The sequence below is a fragment of the Carassius gibelio genome, chromosome A23, assembly GCF_023724105.1.
Source record: "Carassius gibelio isolate Cgi1373 ecotype wild population from Czech Republic chromosome A23, carGib1.2-hapl.c, whole genome shotgun sequence".
In the NCBI taxonomy this organism is placed as follows: domain Eukaryota; kingdom Metazoa; phylum Chordata; class Actinopteri; order Cypriniformes; family Cyprinidae; genus Carassius; species Carassius gibelio.
The window spans coordinates 22,738,482-22,755,734 of NC_068393.1; the positions used below are offsets into that span (position 1 = coordinate 22,738,482).

Here is a 17,253-nt window from a genome sequence, read left to right on the forward strand (position 1 = left end):
TTATTAACATGTATGTGTATTAGCAGCGTTTGCTCAAGTTAAAGAAGTTGTTAACATGAACATCTGCTGTTTATTTCTCTCGATGTGCACACTTTTATAGCATTATGTGTATTGGGATCGCAAACCATTTGAGTCAGTTCGGGAGTTCGTAGCGGGTTCGCGAATCATTTGAGTCAGTTCGGGAGTTCTTAGCGGGATCGCGAATCATTTGAATAAGTTCGGGAGTTCGTAGCGGGATCGCGAATCATTTGAGTCAATTTGGGGATCGCGAATCAGTTGAATAAGTTCGGGAGTTCGTAGCGGGATCGCGAATCATTTGAGTCAGTTTGGGGATCGCAAATTATTTGAAACAGTTCGGGAGTGCATAGCGGGATCGCGAATCATTTGAGTCATCTGACTCCAGTTTGGGAGTTGGAGCGGGATCGCGAATCATTTGAGTCAGTTCGGGAGTTCGTAGCGGGATCGCGAATCATTTGAGTCAATTTGGGATCACGAATCAGTTGAATAAGTTCGGGAGTTCGTAGCGGGATCGCGAATCATTTGAGTCAATTTGGGATCACGAATCAGTTGAATAAGTTCGGGAGTTCGTAGCGGGATCGCGAATCATTTGAGTCAGTTTGGGAATCGCAAATTATTTGAAACAGTTCGGGAGTGCGTAGCGGGATCACGAATCATTTGAGTCATCTGACTCCAGTTTGGGAGTTGGAGCGGGATCGCGAATCATTTGAGTCAGTTCGGGAGTTCGTAGCGGGATCGCGAATCATTTGAGTAATTTTGAGGATCACGAATCATTTGAGTCAGTTCGGAGTTCGTAGCGGGTTCGCGAATCATTTGAGTCAGTTTGAGGATCGCGAATCATTTGAATCAGTTCGGGAGTTCATAGCGGGATCGCGAATCATTTGAGTCAGTTTGGGTTCGTAAATCATAGCTGTATATGGATAGGCATTTGTAACTAATTTAGTGGCTAGTTATAATTACATTTTCCACGCTTGTTTAGGTGTGAAATGTGAACTCGTATTTTTTGTTTTAATGATGTGCCTTTTAACAGTATCAAGTATATTCAAAAACTAAACAAATCGTGCCTAAAAAGTGCATGCATCTAGGCTAATATAAAGTTACATGATGAAGTCATACTATTGCGCATGTGCATTTTGAGTGCGTTCTTTCACTGCATTATTCGGTGTATTCAAATGAATTTATGAATGCATGTGAATGATCACAAAATTCAAGATATGAACCCTTTGTGCCAAAATGGTTCTTTCTTGTCATTATAGAACCTTTTTAGCATGAAAGGTTCTTTGGAGTTGAGTAAAGAACCCTATGGTTCTATATAGAACCCCAATGATCTCTTTCTTCTAACAGTTTGTTGCCATAAGCAGGGTTGGTTCTAGGGTAAGTGGAGATCCATGTATGTGACTTTTTATTTTAATAAATCAGAAAGATTTACCTAGTTTAAAATATACAAAAACAATAAAAACAAATTTAAAACATTTTATTTAAAGTTTATCCCTTGTATCCTGACACATATGCTGATGTTGTGTCTCTATCTCACTTTTTTTTTTTTTTTTTTGTCTCTGTCTCTGTTTTATTTCATTTTCCAATCAAGCCTGACTGGCTACACTCGTCCTGGTAGAACAGGGATAAGAAGCAAACATGAAGCAGTGCACTGACATACTATAAAGATATACCGGTCAAAGGACTTTATCTCTGTGTTTAAAGCCAAGTATAATTATAAACGCAGGGCTCTATACACTTATATTTTTGAAGGAGGACTTACACAGCACTTACAAATTGCATAAATAATCATAAGAAGGTTAATGTATCAAATATACAATTTGGAATAGGCTACAGAAATATGAAATTATGAAAAAAAAATTAGAATGGTACTTTGCCACTAGGTGGCGGCATGCCACTGCCTTAATGAGTGAGTCGGTCAGTCATTTAATCAATGGAATCGTTAGAAACGGATGATTCATTCAGAAAAAAAAGTGTGTGTGTGTGTGTGTGTGTGTGTGTGTGTGTGTGTGTGTGTGTGTGTGTGTGTCCCCTACATACTGTGCTGCGCAACCGTTAACTGTTCGATGTTCAAAATGTGACGTTAAATCAGACACAATTTAAAACCGAAAAATAAATATAAAGGTTACAGATACCTGAAGTAAGCTGTTGTATCTTGGCATTCAAGTGTTTTGGCTGGGGGGTTTTACTTCCTCTTTTTAAGAAGAAGAAGATTAATTTTGAAATATCCATTTTAATTTTCGAATAAATTGATCTAGTAAAATACTACACGCCAACAAACCGCCTGCCTCCAAAAGATCTCACTTCATTGGCTGGATCGTACAGACCCTCATCGATGGTTGGCCAGTTTACATGTCAGTTAAAAGCACTAGACTCAGTGGGCGGTTTTCGTCGGAGATATTTATTTATTTATTTAAATTCTAATATAAATTACTTTATTGGGCATGAAAACTCATTGATGGCATGGTGGTAATAAAAACATTCGGGGCTCCAGCCCTTCTTTTACTGTCTATGCTCCAGCCCCCTTAGCCCACCCCTAACGCCGCCCCTGCGTTCAAGTTTTGTTTGTGTAATTAAAGCTGTGCTCTTTTGTTTCTCTAAAAACACAGTTTTCACTGTTCCACTGGTTTGATGTGTCAACTAACGTCACAAAAGTGTTTACACATGCTATTCTGACATTTATTATTATTATTTTTAATTTAATTTAATTTAACTGACTTTTTTTCAATATTTGCTTCACAAAGTAATTTATCTAAAATTATTTATTTAACGATGAACATGGTAGATGACATTTACAACACGTTTGAAATTATTGCTTAAGTTAATTTGCCCTAAATAAACAAAATATACAATATTTTCTCACTTTTTTTACGTTTCGTCAAAATAACTTTTGTAAACCGTGCATGATATAAATGTTCTGTATATTCTTGCCTTAAATTTATTTTTCTTTAATTTGATACAACATTTTCACAATTATTTCAAGACACAAACATGTGCTACACGGATACGGCTGTTTCATTATTAAATTTATTCCATGATTCCATTATTATTACCATCATCATTTTACAATAAAATTATTATTATAATTTTCAATGGCTGGTTTTATTTTGTACGATTAAAAAGTCTGGGACAACCGAAATATAATACTTATAAATAAAAGGCACTGAATAAAAGATGAAGTCATGGTAAAAAGTTATATGTTTTTTATCTTTATCTGACGCTTTCAAATGTACAAAAACAAAAATAAACGATTTAATCCAGAGTTGCTGAGTAAACCTGATGTAGCGTCGTGGTACACAGCCTAATTAATATTCACATTGCTTAGTGACCAATCAAAAAGTGGTAAAATGTGAACGCCGGGATACGTAATTAATATTCATGAGCTAAGCACAGGCGTCCTTCGTGTGCTTTGCGTCATGTTTGAGTAACCCGGAAACACACACACGGATGTGGTAGAGGAGGTAGGCGAATATTGAAGGCGTTTATGCTGCAAAGTCATCTGAAATCATTGCATAAAAACACATTTTATCTTCCAAACTCAGCGGAGACTTTTTTCAAACCCTTAAGGAGAATGTTAAAATTAAGGTATGTGTATTTAAAGCGCTTAACCCAAGAGTTATGGATGTTTAAAGCTTAGTCAACAACTCCTGTTGAATTTCAAAAATGGCATTGTTTTCAATAGCATAAATTAAAGCTCGTTCTCTTTCTCTCTCTCTCTCTCTCTCTCTCTCTCTCTCTCTCTCTCTATATATATATATATATATATATATATATATATACATATACATATATATACATACACACACACACACACGTACACACATATACACATATACAAGTGTTTATGTTATTGGTCTGTTCCTGTGATCACGGAACATAATGATTGAATAATGAATAATGGTTATTTTAACATTATGTTTATGTAACATTATGTTATTTTAACATTTAACATTAACATTTAACATATAACTTGTGCTTTATTTCAGAAGTCAACCCCTTCAGTCTGTTATGATGTTTGGCTCATCCAGGAGTTAATATTTTTTGAATGCCACATGATGAAGAATGTAACTTTTGGTAAGACATTTTCTGGTAAAAAACAATTGTTAATATTTGATTAACATTTAGCTCTTGTTATGCACTCATTACACCATTTTTCATACTTCGTTTCATACCTTCTTGCAGATGAGTTTCACTGGACCAAGAACTGTATGAGGATGCTGAATTAAGATTTGGGACTTCTCCGGTCACCTTTTGTCCATCATGTTTGTGACAGCATACCTTGCATTTATAGTCCTGACGGGACTGTGTGTGACTTTAGAGATCACAGCCCGCCGACTCAACTCGTCCCAGGCCACACAGACAGCGGTCGCCAATCCGGCTTTCCGTCAGTTCCAAAAGCTCTTTCTGAAGGCATATCTCCTGGCCCTCTGGGCAGACTGGCTACAGGGACCTTACCTTTATAAACTCTACCGACATTACAACTTCCTGGAGTCTCAGATTGCCATCCTGTACGTATTCGGCCTGGCTTCTTGTGTGCTATTTGCTCCAGTGGCCGGATGGCTACCACAGTTTCTGGGGCGGAGACAGACGTGTCTCCTCTTCTGCCTGACTTATTCTGTCTGCTGCATTACCAAGCTGTCACAAGACTATTTTATACTTATACTAGGACGTGTTTTAGGAGGCCTGTCCACCTCTTTGCTAACCACTGTGTTTGAGGCCTGGTATGTGCACGGTCACGTTGACGTCCATGATTTTCCCAAAGAGTGGATTCCTGTTACCTTTGGTAAAGTCGCAGATTGGAATCATGGACTGGCAGTAGGTGCCGGGCTGGTGGCAAACTTGTTTGCCGAATGGCTTGGGTTGGGACCGGTTGCTCCATTTCTCCTGGCGATCCCTAGCCTTGCTGCCTGCGCCTGGTTTGTGCTGTCCGAATGGGGTCAGGAGGATAAACAAGAGGGTGCCAGTGGAGACAAAAATGCCCCCCTTCTCAACCCTCTACATGCCCCCAAGTTGCAAATGTCAACATGGGCCCGTTTTTGGCGAAGCTGTCTGGACGGGCTGCGCTGCTTGCTGTCGGACCGCCGTGTTCTGCTTTTAGGTGGCGTTCAGGCTCTTTTCGAAAGCGTGCTCTATATTTTTGTATTTCTTTGGACACCTGTACTGGACCCACACGGTCCGCCGTTAGGAATCGTGTTTTCCTGTCTAATGGCGGCCAGCATGGCTGGTTCCACACTTTTCCGGCTGGCCACGTCAGCCCCATATCGACTCCAACCTGGTCATCTGCTCTGCCTAGCTGTTCTGCTAGCTTTCTTCTCCTTCTTCATGCTGACATTCTCCACTGTGCCCGGTCAGCCCCGGCCGAGGGAATCTCTGCTAGCCTTCCTTCTGCTAGAACTAGCCTGCGGGCTTTATTTCCCAGCGGTGAGTTTTCTCCAAGGCCGAGTGGTTCCCATGGAGCGCAGAGCCGCCGTGCTGGCCTGGTTTCGTTTGCCTCTTCACCTCCTTGCTTGTCTGGGGCTGCTGGCTCTTCACGGGGAGGTATCTGGGGCCGGTGCGGGGGAGGCTGGCAGTGGCACCAGACACATGTTTGCAGGATGTGCGGGGATGATGCTGGCCGCTCTGCTTGCTATCGTCAGCCTTTTCACCTTGGGCAGGAATGATGCCGACCTGAGACTAGAGGGGACCAAATTAGAGGGAGAAATCTGAGTTGTAACAAGATGGACACTGGATTTCAATTTCAATAGGAGGACTTTGGTTTTATATGCTGTTCTTTTTCTTTATGAATGCTGTTTTAGTTAAATAATTGTATTCATGGGTTAAACAAATCATAAAGTACATGGTTTATTTTTTTCTTCTGATTGCAATGTTAATAGAACCAATAAACTCTTTAAAATCTGCAAATGTTTTTTTTTTTTTTTATCAATCTGCCATCCAGCCAGAAAAGCAAGAACAGATGTTTAATTTTATGCTTAATAGGAATGTAATCTTGGATTTAATATTTTTTTGTCCACTTATTTTGTTTTGAATTAGAACAGTTTTTGTATTTCTTTTTAGAACTAACTGATCATGGGACTCATTGATCTGAGCTTATCCTTCTCCATTTTTGAGTAAAAACAAGAATTTTTTTGGATAATTTGGAGGTGGAGAAAAAAAAATGGAGGTGCATAAAGTCAGATTAGAGAGGCCCACAATTGATCAGTTCCAAAAAGAAATACAAATCCTGTGCTAATTGAAAGAAAACAAGTTGATAAAAATATTGAATACAATATTCGGTAATAACATAATTAAAGATATGAATCTTTTTGTTATTATTATTATTTATACAAAAAAATGACCAGGAACTCCTGGTAAATGTAACAATGTAAAAAAAAAAAGTACAAAAATGTTCACATTTTTGGTTAGGAGTTGTTTTACCCATTTGTCCAATGCGATAACATTAACTAGCATTTTTGAGTATAAAAATATCCTCTCTGGGTTAAAATGACCAAAACACCACAAGAGTGTTTTTTAAAATGGCGGTAACCTGGGGTTAAGCGCATTGTGAAAAGCCATAGAAATGTATTTCTTATTTAAAAAAAATCTTTTTTAAAAATGAGTCTATTATTGTGCTGCACACAGACCATTACATAGAGGTTAATGTAAGCATTTTCTTTTATTGAAATCAATGGCAACTGAACAAATTAAGGCTCGTGAACAAACATTTTAGAAAGCACTGTAAATAAATGCATATTTTAAAAATATAAAAATAAAAATTACAAAATAAAAAATCTATTGTGAATGACCACAGACATCAATATATTTCTCATGTATTTAACTTCCAGTCATTCCGGTTCAGAGTAGGCATCACCACTTATCGCAATTCATAACAAACATCCCAGATTAAGTACATTTCTATGTGAGAATCAACGTGCCGAGAGATTAATCTCAGAAATTTTACTATACATTTGTTGTGGTTATAGTATTGAAAATGAGTAACAGCAGTACATAAAATGAAATCATAGAGTATTAATGCATCTTCACAGTTGTATATGGCTTGTGTGTGAGGTGGTATAGAACTCTCATACAATGTTTATAATTCAGGTATATTCTTGTGTTTACTGCATGGCAAACATTTAATGTTCTCTCACAGTTTATTCTAAGTCAAGTTGAGTTTAATGTACAAGTGAACAATACTGGAAAACTTACAAAGAAAGAAAAACATATCATTTTCTTTGGTTATAAACCCATTAAATTAAATAGTGGCATGCAAGGGATATACTAGTTTAAATGATCAACTGATTTTTATTATAAGTTATTCTATTGAATATCAAGGTTCAGGCTCAGAACTGGAACTTGACATTGACATTTTATTCCACCTCCATTTCAAGAACTTTACTCATCAAGTTACTCGGTAGACTTTTGAAGACTTTGCTCGTGATGAAAAAAAAAAGAAACAATTAAATAGGAAAGAAAATGCTCAGATTGGCAGTTTTATGAGGAACATTCTGTTCTCTTCAGTGTTTTTGGTTTTTGCTTTCTTGGTAAAGTGTAATATTCTGAAAATGTAGGCCTGTAAAATGTTTGCAATCACTGATTCTTCACCGAATGCCGAAACAAATAGTTTCAGACCAGAAAATTGTCATGCTAACAGCGATGTGTTGCATTCTGCTAATAAACAATGTTTCAGCGGTGATCTGCACTAAAAAGTGAATCTTTAGATACTGAGAAATTTTCAGAAAGGTTTGATAATTCTAAGTTTCTAAAAAAGTTTGGAAACCCATCAATTGCTGATAATAAAAAATAAGAAACATTATTTTGGGCTTTAAGTTGGCTTGGCCTTTGTGCTGTACCATATAACTGACCTAACCTACAGGTGTCCTAAATGGCAGAATGTGCAGTGTTTATAATCTGGACAGAACAACAGAACATAGTAATGCTGTATGCAAGCCTAAAATGAATAAAATAAATAACCAGTAAATCTTAAAAATAATAAAAATAATCAAGGCATTCATTACCAGAGAAGGTGCTGTTAAGAAGAATTCCTAGTCTTGGAATGTTCTCATTATATATTTATTGAATTATTCACCCAAGTAAGTAATAGTGTTAATCTCTGTATATTGTCTTGTTTTTCCTGCTCTCGCAAAACAGTGTTACTGAAAGTTCGAGCGTCATACACAGACACATAACACTACAAGCGCACATTCACTACATGTATTTCTTTTTTAAAAACCAATAGGCAAAATAACCCATCCCCCCGAGAGAGCCCATTAAGAAGGATGCACCAAAGAAGGATGGCGGCTTCTTTTTTACCATTCGGAATGCGTTGGGTAGAACCGCAGAGAGCAGGGTCGTGTGGATGTCCCCCAACACCTTGCGGAAAGCGTAGCGCTTCTGCACCCGCTCAAAAAACGACTGCAGGTTCGGACGGCTTCCGTCCTCCCAGTATTTCTTTGAGAGTCCCAAGAATTTGAGCCTGTGTAATGTGGCTCCAAGACAAATATCAGCTAATGTAAAAGTAGGTCCACAAAGCCATAATTCACACGTTTGACCTGTGTGGAACAGACATACGACTTTTAGATATTCTTTAAGAAGAAAGATCAAAAACAGACGTTCTCAAAGCAGGGTTATTATAGTAAACTAAAACTTAATAAACCTCTAAACAATTTTTTTTTTTTTACTTAAAATAAAATAATCTTAAACTGGAAATAAAATATGGGGGGGGGGGGACTTGTTTTGATTTCAGCTAGTTGCAAAAGCAATATTCCTCTTTTTTTATGTAGTTAATAATGTACTCAAATAACTAAAATAGAAAAAACCACTAACCTATAAAAATAATGCAGTATTCACAAAAGTTTATCAAAGATAGTGTTTTTAAAAAATATTATTTATTTTATTTTAATAATAAAATGAAACAAAATAAAACTATTTTACACTTATTTTATTTCAACTTATTTTATTAATAAAACAATATAAAATATGATTATTAAATAAGGTTATTCTATTTATTAATTATTTATATTAATTTCTTATATATATATATATATATATATATATATATATATATATATATATATATATAGTTTTTTTGTAAAAATAAATCAAATATGTTTATTAAATAAGATTATTTTATTTTATTATAATATGATTATATTTTCAATTTTTTTGTTTAAATAAAATAACCGAAATATGTTTATTTTATTAGTATTCTAATATTGTCACATTGGGTTTCCATGCCTTTTATTTTGACATTTAGCCATGTTTCATGTTCCTGTCATGTGATCCTGCAATGTGGTCCTGTCTTGCTTTCATAGGTTTATTATCTGTTCTTGTGGTTTTTGTTCTGCTTTGTGATTGGTTCCTTGGTTGCATGTGTCATGTCCCCATTGGTTAGTCTGTGACTTGTGACTTGTTTTGTTTGGTATTTATAGCCCTCGTGTTGCCATTGTCTCTTGTTGTGTATGGTTCATGTAAACCTCTGTTGATGAGTTTGTTTCTGTTCATGTCAAGTCTTTCTTTGTATTTTGGATATCACTTTGTTTAATAAACTGCACTTGGGTTCATCACAACTTGCCTTCAGTGGACTAAACTGTTACAAATATTATTTATTTGAACTGTAAAATTTACAAAACTTACCTTGATATTCCAGTTTTCTTTTTTCCAGCTCTGCCTCTACTTGGTCTAGCACCATTGCCAACTCACCAAGAATTTTTTTCAGGTAGTTCACATTGTCATGGTCCAAGATCTTCGCCTACAAAAAAGAAGGATTCAAAACGAGGTCAATCTATTATTTTATTATCATATTAAGATATTACTGTAGTTTAATCTTATATTTCAGCTAAGACAAAATATATGCTACAGTATGATCCTGCGATACACATGTACGCACTGAAACTGCTCACCATGAGCTTTTTCTGCTTGGAGAGGTATGGTTCTGTCAGCTGGGGTTCCTCATGGTCCAACTTCATCAGTTCAGATGCTGCATTGGCCAGATGTCCTGACAGAAATCAGACCGAATTGTCTAATTCAGTGAAAGAGCTTTCATCTTGTAACATATTTACACTGTAAACCCCCAAAACCGAGAAGTATCCATGTTTTGTAAAAGAGTTATTTATAGTTAACATTGTCAGGCAGCACATTGTGTACTTGGACTGTTTTCTGTTTCCTGACGACTAATTAAGGAATCTAATAAGACTTTACACATAAAAGCAAAGCAGTTGATAAACAACGCCTATCATAAAAACTTCCTCCGAGTCATGAAATAATTTATTTTGCTGCAACTCATTGGCTGGATCAGCTCTTTGGCTTTATTTGTGATGTAATGTAAATCCACTTTCGATGAACTCCATATAAATAGGCCAGCATTAGAGCATTTTGCTTCAAAACTTAAATTCTGAGAAATAGAGGGATTCCCAGATTTAGCAGGTTTTGCAAAGAGTCAGGTGCTTTGCTTTCTGTGCATTTCACAATGAAAAATGTTCTTTAATAGGAATGAATGGTGCACTGAATTGTAGAATCACTTACTACGTATTTCAGCAGTGGCGTACTTTGGGATCATGGAGTCGGTTGTGAGTTCAGGGTGCAGGATGCATCCATGTGTGTAAGCGTCCATAGGCAGCCCATCCAGCAGCTCTCGGTACTGATGTACCCTTGCATACATGGGAGTTCCTTCATCTGGAATCAGCTGGGCTACTGTGTCTGACAGAAAAAGATTTCTGAATATACATAAATACAGCCATGACTTTTCTGATGTTGTCGTATAATTAACCTGCTTGCCTCCTTAATTTCAAAATGGCCAATGACCGACCTTTCATACACAACCAAAAAATATAAATTTAACCAGAACACAAGAAACTGAATCGTCAAAACTTAAGTGTGTTGTTTTTTTTTTTTTTTTTGCAAGCAATATTTATATCACAAGCCACTGATATTAACCCTGTAAAGCCTACTGTATCATGTGTTATGTTAATTTCTGAAGCCTCTAAATTATTAACATGATCAAAACAGATTTTTATAAAGTAAACCTAGTAAAACCTTTACATTGTTAGTAATATTTTTAGATGAACACTTACTGGACTGACACAATTTAAGTTAACTTGATTATCCATACAAAAATGTGACTATTAAATATGATACATCAAGCTTTTGATGAATGTTTATTTGTTCATCTCTCAGTCATCACTGTATTGCATTGCATTATATGACCCCCCCCCCCACACAATTTAAAGTACAGAGCCTTAATCATAAAATAAGGAATTTCAATATCTTACTAAGACATATTATTGGGAGATATAAAGTGACAATTGATATTTATATGCAAGTTGTCTGTTATACTGTTATAACAGTCTCATTGATTTATATCAGAATTTTATCTTAATTGTTGGCCATATAATTATAAACATATAAATATCAGCAACTGCATGTCCTCCATACACTCGAGTCATACTATATGAGTCATAAATGCCCGATGTAGTAATAAAAAAAAAAAACACATTCCTGATAAATTTGCGTCTGGACATATATGTAAAATATATTCCAGAAATGTCTGCTTGGATCTCTTTCAGTGAGATTGAGGGATCATGCTCAGCTGAGCTCTTATCATTTAAATGAGGGAGTGATCTTGGATCAGATATGAGCTTCAGTGAAACACCCCTCACACTCAATCTGTGAAGACATTCAAAATGACACACAAAATAAAGTGCTCTACACTGATTGTGGTTAAGCATTTGTATTGCTCACAGGGCTATGGACGAAACAAATGTAGTTATCTTTAACACTCTATGGCATGATGGTCCCAGTGTTATTTTAGTTTCACTTTTTTCAGAGATACTAGTAACATTTTTATTAATTTTTTTAATAGATTTTATTGTATCTATTTAAAGTTTTAGTAATTTTGTTGTTTTTGTCATTTTTAGTAGTTTTTTTTTTACATGTACAGTATGTCTATATAGGTTTTATTACTTTTTATTTCAGTTTAAGTTATTTTAGAACACCAATTTCAACTAAATTAAAATGAGAAATATCGCCTTGGCACCTAGCTGAAATAGTTTCGATTTACAATAATAACCTTTGATATGTCAACACATTGCACTGTTGACTTGAAACACACAAAAAAGAAGATAAAGAATGAGAAAATGTGAGTATTGTCTCCATAGGGTTGCTGTTAATGTGTTTCCTCAATGGGGATTTTTATTGATTATAATACTGCCATTATTTATTTATTTCAAAACGTTTATAGTAACATAACTGTGGTTAAGCATACATAATTATGAATTAGCAGTTAGGCATTATGATGTAAGTTATACAGAAAGTTTGGGATTATATATTTCACATGAATTTAGTTAGAAGAAATTGATTTGTTCTTAAAGTAGTTTGTTTGTTTTTGTTCTTGGAACACATTTGCCATTCAGCACTAATTATTTATTTAGGTAACACTTTAGATTTTTCCCTGAACAAACTCTTAATTTGGTGCTTATTAATAATTAGTAAGGTAGTTGCTAAATTAAGGTATGAGGTAAGATTAAGCAATCTAAAATATGGTCATGCAGAAATAAGCATCAATATGTGCTTTATAAGAACTAATAAAATGCTAATATTCTAATAATATGCATGCTAATGAGCAACTAGTTAACAGTGCAAACTGGTCCTTAAAATTTTTTTTTTTTTTTTTTTTACAAAATTTGAACTTTATATATTTAAATCTGTGTGTGTGTGTGTGTGTGTGTGTGCTCTTGTTTTTGTGACATATCAGGACACAACTCTGTATAATGACATGGGTATGACACAGGTATTACAAGGAGAGGGTGACTTATGAGGACATAACCCATGTCCCCATTTTTCAAAACGCTTATAAAATCATACAGAATTAGATTTTTTTTTTTTTTTTTTTGAGAAAGTAAAAATGCACAAAGTTTCCTGGGAGTGTTAGGGTTAGGTGTAGAGTTGGTGTAGAACGATAGAACATACAGTTTGTACAGTATAAAAACCATTACGCCTATGGGATGTCCCCACTTTTCACAAAAACAAACGTGTGTGAAAAAAAAATTATAATGCATACCAAAGAGCTGGTACAATAACAAGCAAGGTCTCTTTATATAGTCATTAGTAAGTGGTTTGATTAATGCCAGCCATACCTCCGATAAAGCTGGTCTCTAAATAATCAATGATTTGGTTGTAGTCACTGACAATGGTGTCTCCGTGGATGAAAACCGGCACTTCTTCCCCTAGGTTGAGCCTCATAAACCAAGGCTCCTTGTGCTCAGTGAGAGGCAGACTGACATCCCGTTCTTCACACAGCAACCCCTTCTCATTGATCACCAGACGCACCTGCCACAAAACACACACACACACAGTGAGACTCTGAGAGCTTGAGGATTTTGGACAAGGGTAAACTAAAACTGAAACTAAAACCATAATAATAATAATAATAATAATAATAATAACAACAACAACATTTTCATTATTTGTAAAAAAAGAAAAAACATTTTTAAACCAACTTAACTTGGTGTAATAAAATAACAAAAACAAACAGCAAAATTACTAAAACATAATGAAAACTCTAAACTGTATCTGGATGATATAAAATGACACTGTTTTGGAAATGTTGTTTATTATAGCCTATTAGGGAATTTTTTAATTAGCAGTTCAGCTTTCAATTTCCAATAATATACTTTGCTGATAATATAAACTGTAACAAAAAGTGTATTCAACTAAAAGATGCTAAATTAAAGCAAAATCAATTTCTGTGTTAATGTGATCTTTGAAAGCAGTCTAGTTTTAATTAAATGTCTGGCTGGCCAGCTGTTAGACATGTTTATGGCTTGTAGGTCTCTTTTTATCTCGTTCATCATTTGGCTCTAAGCAGTAATAACCAATGTGACTCTCATTCATTTTGTACTCAATATGCAAGGTGTAAAATGCCTGTTTGTGTACTTACTCACTCTCTAAGGTCTACTGCAGTAACTGTAGCAACTATACATATAGTAACTATAAATACAATGTAAGAAGATTCTGAGCTCTGACTCTTTGGCATGAAGCTAAACAGCACATTATGTTTCATCTGGTTACTTAAAGAGAATATTTTCTTGCTTTAAGTCTAGATGTACAACAGGACTACAGCTCTTGTTTTGTTCCAGCTTTAGCATTAAAGATACAATCCTGCATCATACTACAAATCCAGATTAATCAGTCGATAAAACCAATCCCTCTGACTGATGAGTGACAAGAGCATCAGCCAGCAGCTTGAGCAAAGCCTAATGAATGTCAGCCCGTATTCAGCTTTGACTGTGCTGAGGCCTGCGAGGTGTTGCAAAGTCAATAGACACGTTTGATGAGGCACTTTAAAACAACTGTGTGATATTTGGATTCGACCAGAAAAAAAAATATCAACAGAAAAAGACTCAGCCACATTGATACATTGATAAACTAAAATTCATGACCAAAACAAAGGCACATGACAGTGATATTTAAAAAGGTCAGCAGGACCAGTCTATTTTCTGAGATGACATGGTTTTTTTGATGGGGTGTCCAGCTTTGCCATGTTTAACTGTATTTCTCAGTCTACTGGTAAGTAAATAGGAGATGGATTTTGGTAGGTCATTGATTTTTTTGGTCGGATTTCCATGTAAGTCTGTCACTACTGTAATCAGCCAAATGAATCACTTTGCTATCTGGGCCTCACCAATGCTTTGGTCAATTTAATATTGTTGTGAGGAGTCAGGTTTAGCTTAGGTAACATGTGACATTCATTCAAATCATGTAAACACCAGCAGCAGACTGACTGTGGAAAGAAACATCTCTCACACAACAAATATGAGTCCGACACCTGGTAGATCATTCCAACAAATAATAAGGCCTTTTCCATTGTGAATCAGGGATTTGTACAATATGTTTCATAGTAGAACATTTTATCATACATAAAATGTCTTTATATTTTAACAAACTGCATTGCATCATCTCACGCTATATTTAATATTTTTAATATACGCTGGAATATTGTAATGGTTGTCTGTCATAGTTAGCCATTTAGCCATTACAAGCCATGTACCCAAGGTCATGAGAGTACAAGGTGTTTCTTAGAAAGACAGTATAACACACACACACACACACACACACACACACTGTGTACTGTAAGCCTATTTTTATATATATATAATAGTGTGTATATGTTTATGTAAATGTGCAAAATGTATATTGTATTTATTTGTCACATATATACATATATATATATATATATATATATATATATATATATATGTGTGTGTGTGTGTGTGTGTGTGTGTGTGTGTGTGTGTGTGTGTGTGTGTTTGTGTGTGTGTGCGCGCGTATTTTTTCAATAACATACTTTGCTGACAATATAATCTGTATTAAGAAAAATGGCATTCATTTACAAAAATGTGAAACAAAAGATATATATATATATATATTTAACAGCTGGCCTGATATAATTATCTTGAATATTTGAAATATCTAATATTATAACAAATAGTAAAAGTTGGTGTCAGGCGTTTTTTCGTGGAATGACACAAGCTGAACTCTACACGAAGCTATTGACAGCAGAATACGAAATCACCGTCTGTTTTTCACAAATCTACCTTTTTTAATGAATAATTTAGAGTGCCATCATCTTCCAGTGCAAAGCAGCACACAACTCTACAACGATAGCCTTACTCGTTACGAACAGTTTCATCTGCTATTTAATACATCTGCTCCCAAATCCATCTCTCGGACACTATGCATACAACTGATCGATGATGTTGGGCTGCAGTGGACTTCAAGCTAGTCAAGTCAAAATGTTCCATCTTCTGTTCAGGTTTCGTAATGTCTTTATAAAGGACGCAACAGAACAGACAGATAGGCCAATAAAAGACGCATCCACCCGGAGAAAGCGCAATATTATCTGACTGACATGATTTGTCCCACTGCATAGTATAGATTCACCCACCATTTTCATGCTGTGTTTTTCTTACCTTTTGAGAGGTGAAGGACTGAGTCCAGTGATACAGGACAAGCCTGTCTTTTGAGAATGGCTTGTGTTCTATCGTGGGCTCGTGACTCTCCTCTCCGTCTGTGATTTTGCCATCTTCGTCCATGGCTGATATGGGCCACCAGCTACAGTTGGTGGGAGTAACATTGTTGGAAGACGCCATGACAGAGGATTTTGTGCATGTGAGAGAGGAGCAGAGAGAGAGAGAGAGAGAGAGAGAGAGGGAAGGAGGGAGGGAGGGACGGAGAGGGAGGGAGGAAGAGCGCGAGGGGATTTCAGCACCACGAACAGGGGCATCATCGACACGCCATCGGCAGCCGCAGCTGAACTGTGTTTGCACGGTTCATGTATGAATGGATTCCAGAAAAGATGGAAAGGATCTAGTTAAAATTGCACAAATGTCCCATTTGTTTTTGCACATTTTGAAGAGAGAAAAAAGTTTACCATTTTATAGTGTTGGCTCAACATGTCTAAACAAAGATAAAACTAGTAAATGTTTTATTACACCTTAAATATACTATAATTATTCTTTTGTGATATATTTTATGCATGTAGGCTTATTTATGTAATTATTTTGTCAAATGACGACAAAACGGATGCATATTCCTGCATTTCACCACATCGATGTGTCTAACAAAAATATCAACAAACAAATAAATTAATTATATATGTAAATATACATAGATGTTTATGTACCGTTACATCATCTAGACATAATTATATATGTAAATATACATAGATGTTTATGTACCGTTACATCATCTAGACATATTTCAATATATATATATATATATATATATATATATATATATATATATATATATATATATATATATATATATATATATATATATATATATTTCAATATATATATATATATATATATATATATATATTTCAATATATATATATATATATATATATATATATATATAAAAACAGTGTTGAAGATGAACAACTCCTGCTTAAGCTTTTAGAAATGAAAACTTACCAAACAGTCCTCAGCAGTGGTAACTCTGCTTATGTGTTACTTTAACACTCTGTAGATTGGGACAATATGTGAGTTAATTTAACCCTGGGGATTTTGCTGTGATGTCATAACATATGAGATGTATTTATGTATTCGTCTGTATGAGTGGCTTTTAATGTATTTTAATAAACATTAAAAAATAAGACACAATAAATGCATTAAATATTTAAAGCAAACACACTATGAAACACTCGTCTCACTCGATGTAGTTTGTTCTATTTAATAATTATTTAGTAAGGCTGAATAT

General features: G+C 35.2%; 2 protein-coding genes across 3 annotated transcripts; one reads left to right on the forward strand and one right to left on the reverse strand.

Annotated features, from left to right (window-relative positions):
* Positions 1-3,432: 3,432 nt before the first annotated feature.
* Positions 3,433-5,916, forward strand: mfsd5 (major facilitator superfamily domain containing 5). Its single transcript, XM_052541175.1, has 3 exons — positions 3,433-3,600; positions 4,002-4,089; positions 4,198-5,916. The coding sequence occupies exon 3, from the start codon at positions 4,276-4,278 to the stop codon at positions 5,719-5,721; it is 1,446 nt and encodes a 481-aa protein (XP_052397135.1). The 5' UTR covers positions 3,433-3,600; positions 4,002-4,089; positions 4,198-4,275; the 3' UTR covers positions 5,722-5,916.
* Positions 5,917-6,648: 732 nt separating this feature from the next.
* Positions 6,649-16,150, reverse strand: LOC127944853 (ganglioside-induced differentiation-associated protein 1-like 1). Of its 2 annotated transcripts, none has more exons than XM_052541185.1 (6): positions 15,960-16,150; positions 13,125-13,317; positions 10,516-10,683; positions 9,894-9,988; positions 9,628-9,742; positions 6,649-8,543 (listed from the first exon to the last, which is right to left on the reverse strand). In XM_052541185.1, exons 1-6 carry the CDS (start codon positions 16,137-16,139, stop codon positions 8,200-8,202), a joined length of 1,095 nt encoding a protein of 364 aa, XP_052397145.1. In that variant the 5' UTR covers positions 16,140-16,150; the 3' UTR covers positions 6,649-8,199. The 2 variants fall into 2 exon arrangements, with proteins under 2 accessions (XP_052397145.1, XP_052397144.1); XM_052541184.1 differs by having other exon boundaries at positions 10,516-10,689.
* Between the last annotated feature and the right edge of the window lie 1,103 nt (positions 16,151-17,253).